This window comes from Arachis duranensis, chromosome 4 (genome assembly GCF_000817695.3).
Source record: "Arachis duranensis cultivar V14167 chromosome 4, aradu.V14167.gnm2.J7QH, whole genome shotgun sequence".
NCBI classification, from domain to species: Eukaryota; Viridiplantae; Streptophyta; class Magnoliopsida; order Fabales; family Fabaceae; genus Arachis; species Arachis duranensis.
In genome coordinates this window covers 106488836-106501986 of record NC_029775.3, presented here as the reverse complement: position 1 = coordinate 106501986, position 13151 = coordinate 106488836, and the positions used below count along the sequence as shown (strand labels likewise).

General features: G+C 30.6%; 1 protein-coding gene across 1 annotated transcript; it reads left to right on the top strand.

Moving 5' to 3' along the window:
- Positions 1-305: 305 nt before the first annotated feature.
- On the top strand, positions 306-2278 carry LOC107485567 (E3 ubiquitin-protein ligase At1g12760; the record flags this gene model as incomplete). Its single annotated transcript, XM_016106110.1, is given in 4 exon segments — positions 306-425; positions 540-672; positions 1189-1350; positions 1846-2278. Coding segments are annotated over 4 exon segments (586 nt in total), but the record flags the coding sequence as incomplete, so codon positions are not given.
- Positions 2279-13151: the final 10873 nt, after the last annotated feature.

Here is a 13151-nt window from a genome sequence, read left to right as displayed (position 1 = left end):
TTTTTTTTTTTTTTTTTTTTTTTTTTTTTTTTTTTTTTTTTTTTTTTTTTTTTTTTTTTTTTTTTTTTTTTTTTTTTTTTTTTTTTTTTTTTTTCTATAATTCTTAGTCATCCTCTCTTCCTCTCCTCATAGTTTCTATAATTCTTAGTCATCCTCTCTTCCTCTCCTCATAGTTTAATGACATCAAATCATTCTTTTAGTAAGTTTTATGCTTTTCTGTATTTTACATCCGAGGTTGCATAGTGAATGTGTTTTTTCTTACATTATTTGTAATTGTCTAATTGAAATGTCCATTGTTATGTCAGCATCACGAAGCATGTTGAGTCAGCAAATACCATGCTTTCATTTATATGGTGGGTCATTGGGTTCTATTGGGTAACTGCCGGTGGCCAGAATTTGACGAGGGACTCACCTCAGCTTTATTGGTTAGTCAAGTCTTGGAACTGTATATATCTGGTTAAAATCTTGTTTTTTCTATGAATTCATCTCATATTCTTCCATGCATATTTTGTGATGGTTGTGGATGTTGTATTTTGCAGGATCTGCATTACATTCCTTGCTTTTGATGTTGTGATTGTGCTGCTTTGTGTTGCTGTTGCATGTCTGATTGGTATTGCTGTTTGCTGTTGCCTGCCATGCATACTTGCTATCCTGTATGTTGTAGCAGATCAGGTAACTAAGCTTTGTATTTGATTCTTTACTGGCTTTTATTTTCCTGAGATGCTTATATAATTAATTTAGTACTTTTTAGTCTTTTATAATTTTATCCGCATCTGTTAATTTCCGAATGATAACGAGATTTACAAACTAGTTAGTGATCAATAATGGTGTTTCTTTGAATTTTTCTGTTGCAATAAACTGTGTTGGGTATTGTTCTCTGAAAATTTGAAGGCTAAATTAGTCCTAACACTCAAATTTTTTTAAGTGTATTTTAGCCAGTGATTTCTTCATATTTGTGTTTTGGTCAATAATGACCTTTATAAATTGAAGAAGGGATTAACATCTTACATCTTTCCCATGCCACTAGAGACAGTGAAATTCATAGAAGTTTAACTTTTAACGCACTGCAATTAATTTCTCGCCAAATATTATTTGTTAGCTCATATTTTAGTCACGAACTGGCATATCCTTCATATTTCACCATTTCCAACTTTAATCAGACTTACTTTGACCTTAATGTGGGGACAGGAAGGGGCAACCAAGGAAGAAATTGAGCAGTTGCCAAAATACAAGTTCAGAGTGATAAAGGAATCTAAGAAAGAAGATGATATTCCAGAATCTTCCAAAGGAATAATGATGCAATGCGACAGCGAAGCAACTGCCGAACATGCTATTGCCTTAGAAGATGCAGTAAGTCCCCTGCATATTGGCAAAATATAATCTAGTATAAAAATGGTCATGGCTTGAAACTGGCTGCCTATTTTTATATGTATTTGCATTTATCCATGTCTTGGTCCTGAAGCTTAATGATGAATACAAAGGGTTTTTCCACGCTTGTTTGTTTATTAATCATGAAGGGGTTGCTAAAAACAGTTATACTGTTGCTACTTATATTTTAAGCTTCTGTTGGTATGTTCCCCTTTTTATCCTGTTGGTATGTTGCTACTTATATTTTATCCATGTCTTGTTTGCATTATGCGAATTGACACTTACCTTCCTTATAAATACGACACTGAAAACGACGGTATTGTGTGTGATATTACTTAACTTTAGGAGTGGTTAGTGTAATTGGGCTTCAAATTACTTGTTTCAGTTTCCCAATTTTGCATTCCAAATAAAAACTTGAGCAACAAATCTTCATTTCTGACATAGGGACATTGATGTTTTTGTGGTAAAACATTACAGGAATGCTGCATCTGCCTTTCTGCCTATGATGATGGTGCTGAACTCAGAGAACTTCCATGCAACCACCATTTCCATTGCACGTGCATCGACAAATGGCTGCTTCTAAATGCCACCTGTCCTCTCTGCAAGTTAAACATTTTAAGGACTAGTAATCACCACCAAGAAGTTTGAACCAAGCCCTTCAATGAAGTTCATTAGGAGAAAACCAATCTGTTACATCCATCTCAGTGATGTATATTTCAGAGCTAACCATATTCCGAAACACTTTGTTTCTGAGTTTGTATAAAGAAGTTGAATTCTCCTTATTTATCTCATAATATATATGGCCATGAAGCTTGAATTGAATATTCAAAAATCCGTGTATAAATGTCGTTGGTCTCCTGTAATTTCACATTTGATAAATATAATAATATATATGCCATTTTCAAAAGTATACTCATGTGATAGGTTTTCTTCATACAATTCTAAATAATCTCTAGTCATAATTGGTGGTTTGGTGAAATCTCTTCTAACTTGCAGGTTACAGTATTTGAGGCTTTAATATTGCTACTAAATCAAAGCTTCCATTTTCAATTTAACTGTGGCAAACCAGCATATGATAGTCCCGTTGAGGTACGTTTGATGTTACAATAACAATTAAGTCTTTTATACTGTTAATTTATTAATCAGTGATAAATTCTTAAACGAAGTTTAAATCTACTACAAATTAGTTTTAGATCTACCGACTTAGTGAACACCGTGAGGAAAAAATAACCTTTGTCCTCATACAATCATGTAGGTAGCAAGTGAGTAAAAATTGTATATTGGTATATGACATTGAAAATGTTTTAGGTACGGTAAGGCTAGTCAATTTTTAATTCAAAACCGCCTCTGTGAATTGGGAATAACTACTGTTTAGTAGAGAAGAGTAAAAATAACGAGAAAGAGACACAAGAAAAAAGTATTGTGAAATGTAAATTTTTTTTCCTTCTTATTTTTTTAATTTTTTTTATATATTTTCTGTATTTTTTATGTACTTTTTATTTGTTCTCTTTTTTATTATTATACTTAATATATATTTATCTTTACGTATTGAACTTTAGAACCAATTATTACTTTTATTATATATAATTATTTTTTATTTTAATTTATTCCTTAAATCAACGATAACACCTATTAATAATAAAACAAAAATGTTATTTGTATATTAAAATCAGCTACCAATGTATTTGTATATAAATATGTGTGGTTTAATTTATTTTTAATGTATATTTATATATTTAACATATATTTTCTACTAATAAGTGATTTTAATGACTGATTTTAATGTACACATAGCATAACTCATAATAAAATATTATCAAACTATTTAAAAATACGATAAAAATATCCTACTAAAAAGATTGTAGATGCAATAATCTTGTTTTTTGTTAACAATAAAATATTATCAAACTATTTAAAAATACAATAAAAATATCCCACTAGAAAGAATGTAGCAAGCAATAGTCTATTTTCCAAAAGTAACAATGGTGACTGGACAATAATAAAATGTAATGATGTGAATAAACTAATAAAGTACAAAAATTTTTAATTTATTATAAAAAAATCTGCATACATTTTTTAAAATGAAAAAAAGCTTAGTTTATAAATAAAATAAATGGCTGCTAAAAATAATTTTTTTTAGTGTAACAAACGAGGCGTTCCAACAAAAAAAACACCAAGCCTTTGATAGAGTTGCTTAGAAAAAAAAATGCTAACTAAAAANAATTATTTATACTTATTCTAATCCGTATGTCAAGTACATATTATGATAGAGAAAAAATAATAAAAATTACTTTTTATAAATAATTGAATAATTATTACATAAGATGTGTCATTTTATTTTTATTAACTTAAATATTTCTCTTGGTTTCTCTTCTCTGCACCCAAAGGGCTTTGATAATAAAATAGGCCTATTTTTAAAGGCTAACACTACTTATTATTTTATTATATGATTGTGTTTAAGTCCTCTATTAAGTAGTCTCTTATCGTGTTTATAGGTTTCCGCAGAAATTGCTCAACGTCAATCCATGTCTGTGCTTCTTTGAATTGTAAGCATAATTGCCCCTAAAGTCAACCAAATTGAAAACTTTTCAAGATGGTTAGTTGAATGTAATTACCAATTGGTTAGCAATTTCTTTTTTCTTCTTATAATTTAGGAAGTGGTTTTGGTGTTCTTCTGTACGTAAGTGAAACTTTGTTGTTCTGTTCAAGATAACCACTAAAATATACTATAAGTTATTTATATGGTAGAGATACATGAAAGTTTTTATTAAGTGGAAACAATGAAAAGAAAGTTTACAGAGATCACACAACCGGTTAAAAAGTTATTAAGTATATACACGTAGGAGAAAGTTTACAGAGGTCACACAACAGGTTAAAAAGTTATTAAGTATATACAGATAGGAGATGTCTTTTATGTTCTTTTTACTTGTCTCATTGTTAATAACTTTCATTTCTCGCCATTTTCACCAACAACTTTAATATCATTAATTATAATATTTATTTATTTATATCATAATATGCAATTTACAAACTAAAATTATAGTATTATATTTAATTAGAATTACTTATATAAATTAACTAATTGTTTATATTAGTAAGTTAAAAGTAATAATTTATGCTTTTATTTTTATTAAATTAACTAAAAAATTATGAAACTAATACTATATTGATTATATAAAATTATAGAGGCGGTTCTCTATGAAAATATAGATGTAATTTTGAAATAGTTGATTTTTTTATATTATTGCAGAATAAATTTATAAATGAGCACATCATGTATTATTGAATGTGATTGGATCAATGGTTATTATTGTAATATAACACACATAAATATATGAATTATTATTTGTAACTAATATTTCAATATGTTAATAAATAATCATCAATAATATATGTTGATGTATTCTCTATGTATATAAAATATTAGAATAACCAATAATATCCAATAAAAATATCTTTTATATAAAAAATGAGAAGATATAAATTTAACAATTAAATCTAAATAAATAATTAGGATTAAATTTTAAAATCAAACTCACTCATCTACATCTTTTTCATGTGTTTTTTTTTCAAATTAAAACTATTAATAAATTGTTGATATTAAATTAAAAGTTTATTTTTTGTGATAAAAATTTCTTATGTTAATATCCAAAAAAGATAATAAAAATATTGATCAAAGTGTACCTAATCTATTATATTTATTTCTATTTTTTCTTATTTATTATATAATACTAAATTTTTAAATAATGCTCACATAAAATGAGTAGTTTTTTTTCAAGTATCCAAATTTTAGAAAAAGTATTTAAATAAAAATGAATCTATATGTGTACGGAAAATTTTTTTTCCCAAAAAAAGACTATATAATATAATACTATCTTTTAGTATGTAAAATAATTGGTTATACAATTTTTGTGTGATTGAATTTGAAGCAAACTAAAAAAAGAGACACAGATTATGAACATTATATAAAATTAAAAATTAAGATTAGGATTGACAGTGGTGTTAGCGGCATGAGTAGGAAAAGATGGTAACGTTAACAATGAACATTATGTAAAAATAAACTAAAAGGATATTTTTGCATTTTAAAATCAAGTTCAAATTTTCACCTTCTCATACAATCAAACAATATAAATTAATTTCAAATTATTTTTTTAAGTCTCTTTCAAATTAACTTTCAAAAGGTTATTATGTTCTTCTAAATTAATAATTTCTAATATAGATAAACGAATTTTTTTATAAAAGAGTTTTTCAGCCTTTTTAATATTAATATTTAAATGTTATCTTATTTTTTAAAAAATTAAGTATATGAGTACTTGAATCTTTTTAATATTAAATTAAAGTTTTTAATTTTTAATACAACCAAACAATCTTAACTAATCCTTTATGGATAATTTAGTCTTTTTGAAAAATTAATGGTTAAAGAATATTTTAGTACTTCAAATATGAACTATAAAAGTTGCCTTTTTAAAATTAATGTTAGAAAAATCTTTTAGTCTCTTGAGATGAACTATGCAAAAATTTTAGTCTTTTTATAATTAAATTTTAATTTTAATTTCTAATACAATTAAACATCTTTAAACCTAAAAAAAATTCTAGTCTTTTTAAAATTAATTCTTTTTTTGAGTTTTAAAGAGGGTACTTTAGTCATTTAAAATGAGCAAAAAAAATATTTTATCCTTTAGTGTATTTTAGTTGTTTTAAAAGATCAAATTTATAATTTATAATACAATGAATCAACCTTTTATTTTAATTATTTTAAGATTAATCCTAAAAGTTTATTTTGGTATTTTAAAAATTAACTATAGATAATTTAGTATTTTGATATTGAATTAAATTTCCTTATTGCTAATAAATAAAAAAATAATTAGTCCAACAAAGATATTTTAGTAATTTTAAAATTATTATTTAAAGGATACTTTAATCTTTCTAAAATTAATAATAAAAAATTATTTAATTTGTTAAAATAAATATGGTGATATTTTAATATTTTTACATAAAAATTAAATTTAATTTTTAATATAATTGAACATCTTTAAATATAAAAGAGTATTGACAACCAAAAAACATATATAAAAGAATATTTAAAAAAAAAACTTGATTGTTAGACTAGTTCTCAGATTACTTGAGGCCAACTAGTTAGTCAAGTAACTTTTTTTCACCTTTTTAAAGCCAACAACTAGCAATTCCTTGTTAATATAGGGATAATATCGTCAATTCATACCTCACTACATGACAAAATAACACTAGGCAAACTGATTGTACAATGAAACATCAAAGTTCCAGTTTCGTACATGGAACACGGGATAATTTTCCTATAATTTAATCTTGAAATGTATGGTTATCAGAAAACGCGTTGACGTGACAAAGTAATCGGATGGAAGAAGGTAGTATATATAACTGTATATGTAGGAAAACTTTTTTTTTATTATTTGCATTTTAATTATAAATATAAATGTAGCTTGATTCTATTATATATCAAGTTTAGTTATAAATATATAAATCTAATTTGTATTATATTTTTTATGATATTTTATTACAAATATAAATATAAAGCTATTTTAGTTATTATATAAGTGATTGATAAGTAGACAATGTTTACTTGTTTAGTGTTCATATATATAACAATGGTAGTTGTTATTTTTTTACTATAATAACATAAACTTTGGTAAAGCTTGTAAATAATAATTGTATTTTAAATAAAAACCGAGTAACTACTCTATCGAATCATGTTTAATTACTTATTTTTAAAGCCTTCTTCTTAGTTAATATTATATGAAATAAATCAAACGAATATATATATATATATAATGAACAAATATTGTATCAGTATTTTATGGTACTATTTATACATGAAAATGTTATCAATTATTTTTGTTAAATTTATATTTTTTCTACAACAACTAATTTATTCGTACATGTGAAAATTGGAAAAAGATCATCTAAACTGAAAAAAATTGATAATAAAATGATAAGGTAAGAGTTTAATTATTATTAAATTTACATCTATTAATATCAGTGAGTTATATATCTTAATTCAAAAATAATTTGAACATTATTTTTTATTTTACAACAGTCCGTTTTAAAGGAGTTTAATCCATGGAATTTTGAAAAATAAAAGTTGATTTTGTTATGCATCTATTTTTAATCTTAATGGAGTACATAGTAGTAGTGATTTGTTAGCATACTCCAACACATATTTAATTTTAATAATAATAAATTATATTATCAGAAGACACACCCACAAAAAAAAGATTATATATTCTCCCAAAATAAATTGACATTCTAAAGTATTAATTTACTCCTAAATTCTAAAATTATTTATCTAGTTCAATGATTATAAGACAAAATTTACACATTGTATAAATAGATTTCCAGTCTAAAATTTGCATGAATAATCTTAAAATTAATCAACCAGAATTATTATTATTAACTTAGACTGAACGGTCTGAACTTTTAATAATTCGACAGCCACACAAATAAAAGAAAATAATATTATCACTGTTAAGTTTTTATAATATACTCTATACATAATTTTTTTATTGTATATTTGCATGAATTTATAAAATATAATATTATTAAATTAAAAATGGCAATATCATTTTCACTGCCATAAATAACCTAGACCAAACTTAGACCAAACTTTTGCGACACAAATAAATTTTGAGTGATATACCCAATTAATCTCCAACTGTTTTTTAGTTAGACAGTTTAACCTTTAATAAATTTTAATTACCTAATTGTTACGGTGGGTAACCGGAGATTAATAAAATAGATGGCGTAGGTTGGCCCAATCGTCCGCGGATGGTAGACTCTGAGCTGGTTTGCACGCTGGAGCCTCCTCCCGACTTGTATTCGTGAGTGAATGGGGGGTGGTACCTGCAAAGACACTCCGATGCCTAAGTTAGCAAGGGTGTTAGCAGGTTTAGAGAGTATTGGGCTTAGAGATACCTGAGGGGTGTCAGTGTATTTATAGTGGTGAGCCAATAACCACCGTTGGAGTAGTGCCATATCTTTAGGGTGTTAACCGTCCCATTATCTTAGGGAGGTTAAGATATGACTTTATGAAGCGGTTAGAGAGATTTTAGGGGCGGTTACTCATTTGAATGAGTGTTTATCTGCCAGCTAATCTCATGTCCGACTTCTTTAGAGTAGGTCGTAGTTGTTACCGACTTCTTATGTGAAGGTCGGTGCTTAGCTAGGCTTAATCCTTCGGACTAGGCCTTTTATTTGGACCTGGGCCTTTGTTATTGGGTCAGGGTATGAACAGTTTGTATGTGGTTAGGTGCTTTATTTACTGAGAGGATGATTGCATTTGATATTGGGGGACTATGCAATATGCAATGTGCATGCTAATCTTTGTGAATTGCTCCCATGAAAACACTTGTAGTGGCTGTGTGCCTAAAAGGTGAGGTAATACGGCTTCAAGTATCTCTTTTCATTTTTTCTGTGTAACGTATTGCCTCGCTGTCAGTGTGTGAGCGACAAACAAATATTCACTACACACTACCAGTCCACCACTCCCACTCCCACTCTCTCTGCAATGCTAACGCCTAACTGCATTACTCTCTTTTCACACCTTACACACAGATGCCTCAATGCAACTTCTTTGTCCTTATCTGCTCATTACTAATTACATTGTCCCTCTTCTATTCCATTCTTCATCTAATTCCCATTCTGCCCCTCTTTATTCATGCACTGCAATTCATGATAAATCAAATTCGACTCTAGTTTCAACTTTCAACTTGACACACTTGAGAGTTTTTATATATATAGATCTGAATTAATACGTTATTTATTATAGCAGTTAAATTAAGTTCACCAATTAATATAAAGGGATAGCTAGCTATGTGTTACTCATAAGTTCAGTTTCATCTAATATATATAAAATTAAATTGATTATTGTTGTTGTTGTAGTTCAGTTTCAACTATGTATGTTAGTTCAATTAAGGACTTCATATTTGAGTAATTAACTATATGTTTGAGTTTCCAAAATAATACTATATTAGTATAGCTTTTGAAAGAGTTTTGTTTTATTTGTAGTATAGGATAGGAGATATATATGTAGGATCAATGCATTACGAAGTTGAAATAATATTACAAAAGAAAAGAAAAAGTGGCTTTTTATTCCTCTACTTGTTTAATTTTGATTTGTGAGTCTCAATTCAAAAGCTGTGGATATGTATCATATGTGGGAATGTGCTCTCCCTTCTCCCTTCCTCCACGTTTTTTTTTTTGTATTGGTACGTAGCAAAACAAACACCTCTTTTTAGTGACATAATTCCCTTCAATTATATGTTATATATTATACATACTTTCCATTCTTACTTTATTTTTATTTTAAGATAAAGTATATTTATTTTTTTTTTCAAAAGTATATTAGTATTTAATTTATTTTTATTTTTGATGTTTTATTTTTATCAAAATTACTTTAAACATTAACTCCATCTAAAACGTTAAAAAAATTAAATGAATTAAAAATATTAAAAATAAATTAAACAAAACTAAACATAAAAAATATTTAAAAAAATTACAACCAGTCTCTACTTTTTATTTTAACTTAATATATAATAACATTACTATATATTACTAAAATAACATTATTATATATTGGAGGTTTTTGGAGAATACTCTCATTGCTTTTGATTTTTCTATCATCACTATTTATTTGATTATGAATTGTGTCCGTACATCATATCTTTCTATTATGTGGAATGGGAATAGATCGGATAGTTTTGCTTCTATAAGGGGCTTAGACAGGGCGATCCAATGTCTCCTTACTTATTTGTGCTTTGTATGGAAAGATTTGCTTGCTATATATCTCGGGAGAAAGGGAAGGCTTTGCAGGCCCAATGCAACATGGAGATGGAACTGAGGAAAACGGCACAGGCCAGCTATCAAAGCCTATTCAAGGATCTTGTGTCTGTGAAAACTGACCTGTTGAATTCTCGGAAAGCATATGAGGAGTTAGAGGATTCCATTGCCGATGGTGCCGAGGAGTCTTGGAGGATCTTCCTGGAGCAGGTCAGAGTTATTGCTCCTGACTTGGATCTTTCTCCTTTACATCCTGACAAAGTTGTCATCGATGGTGCCATCGTAGATCCTCCTGTCCCCGTAATTGTTTCTGAATCAGAGTTGAAGACTCGGGGGCAGAGGATTATTGAGTCTCCTCCTCGCTCTAAAGATGCTCCGAGTACTTCAGTTATTCCTCCGACTTCCTCTTCATCTCCTGTGGGTGCTTCTCTTCCTAGTCCCGGTGGCGCTCCTCCTGATTCTGGTGGTGGTGGCCTGTCTGCTTCTGCTGTGAAAAAATGATCTTTGGCTATCTGGGGGTCCGGCCTGTGGGCCCCCCATTTTTAAACTCTTTATTTATTTATTTTTATTTGTGTAGTTTGAACAATTTCTCTTGGCTTCCTCAGGCCGTAAACAAAATATCAAAAAATACCCTTTTTTGATAAGGGTTTTTTAAGTTAACGAAATGGATACCCTTTTTGGATAAGGGTTTTGATTACCTTATGCGTGTATGCTTTTGGTTGAAGTTCCCTTGATCTTTTCTTGTAAACCTTTGTTTTTCTGAGCTTTTTTGTTTAAGGACCTTTGGGACAGTCTTTAAACTTTTCCTAGGTTTTCCAATCTCTTTTTGTTATCCCTTATACTCGACTTTGTTTTAGCGAGTTTTTACGGCTTAGGTTATTTTTGCGATGCATTTTCTTCTACTCGGCCCTTCGCCTCGATTTATAGATCGAAGTGTTTCCGAGTTATCTAATCGGGTTCTTTCAACGACATACGAGTCGGATTGTCCCGAGTTTTCACGATCAACTCATATAACCTCTTTACACCGACTTGTACCTCGTCGTTTTATCCTGACGACCATCTAGGTCGGTTCATGGGATTTTCACGTTTTGTCGAGCTTAAGTCGGTGCGTTTCGTAGAAAGACTTAGAAAAAATAAAAAGGATTTTATAAGAGATATAGTAGATGAAAAAGATCTTTATTTATTGGGGAGGTACCTTCTTGCTACTAAGGGTCTTAATAGCCTATTTTCCCTTAGCCTCTACTATGATGCCTCGTTAAAAACCCTTCTCCAGAAAAAACCCTTTTGGGAAAAAATCATGAAGTTGGAAAAAGAGTACATCAGGGAGTAGAGTTCGCTTTTAACTGTAGTACCTTTTCATATTACAAGCATGCCACGACCTTGGTAATTCAGCGCCGTTCAGGTCAGTTACTTTATAATAACCTTTCCCTAAAACTTCATTGACTTTGTATGGTCCCTTCCAATTTGCGGCGAGCTTTCCTTCTCCTGATTTGTTGACTCCAATGTCGTTTCTGATTAAGACCAAGTCATCCGGGACGAATGTTCTTCGAATGACTTTTTTGTTGTACCTTGTAGTCATCCTTTGTTTTAGTGCCGCTTCTCTTATCTGGGCATCCTCTCGGACTTCGGGGAGCAAGTCGAGTTCCTCTTTGTGCCCCCGTATGTTTCCGACCTCGTCGTGGAGAGTTACCCTTGGGCTTTGCTCATTGATTTCTATTGGTATCATGGCTTCTACGCCATAAACTAGTCGGAAAGGTGTTTCTCCCGTGGCGGATTGGGGGTTGTCCTGTAGGCCCATAGCACTTGAGGAAGCTCTTCAGCCCAAGCTCCCTTTGCTTCTTGCAATCTCCTCTTTAGTCCTGCCAGTATGACTTTGTTGGCTGCCTCAGCTTGCCCATTGGCTTGTGGGTGCTCCACCGAGGTGAACTGGTGTTTGATTTTCATACTGGCTACTAAGCTTCTGAAGGTGGCGTCGGTGAATTGGGTTCCATTGTCTGTAGTAATGGAATAAGGTATCCCATATCTTGTGATGATATCTTTGTAGAGGAACCGGCGACTTCTTTGAGCGGTGATGGTAGCTAATGGTTCTGCTTCTATCCACTTTGTGAAGTAATCTATTCCCACGATCAGGTATTTGACTTGTCCTGGCGCTTGGGGAAAAGGACCTAACAAATCCATTCCCCATTTTGCAAAAGGATATGGAGAAGTGATACTAATGAGCTCTTCTGGTGGAGCCACGTGGAAATTTGCATGCATCTGACACGGTTGACATTTTTTCACAAATTCTGTGGCATCTTTCTGCAAGGTCGGCCAGTAGAATCCGGCTCGGATTACTTTTCTGGCTAGTGACCTTGCTCCGAGATGATTTCCGCAGATCCCACTATGTACTTCCTCCAATACCTCGGGAGTTTTTGAGGTCGGTACACACTTTAACAATGGTGTTGATATCCCTCTTCTGTAGAGGACATTTCTCACCAAGGTGTAGTGTTGTGCTTCCCTTCGGATCTTTTTGGCCTCTTTTTCCTCTTTAGGGAGGATGTCAAATTTCATGTATTCGACTAAGGGATTCATCCATCCGAGGTTTAGACCGATTACCTCAAGGATCTCTTGCTTATCTTCTGTTTTTGCTACCGAGGGCTCTTGGAGGGTTTCCTGAATCAGGCTTCTATTGTTCCCTCCTGGTTTGGTACTTGCTAACTTGGATAGGGCATCCGCTCTGCTGTTTAGATCCCGAGTTATGTGTTTGATCTCGGTTCCTGCAAAGCGCCCAAGGTGCTCCAAAGTTTTCTCCAAGTACCTCTTCATATTAGGGTCCTTTGCCTGATATTCTCCGCTTATTTGGGAGGTCACCACCTGTGAGTCGCTGTATATCATCACCTTTGTAGCACCGACTTCTTCTGCCAACTTTAGTCCGGCGATCAAGGCTTCATATTCTGCCTGATTATTTGAAGCTGGGAATTCAAATTTTAAAG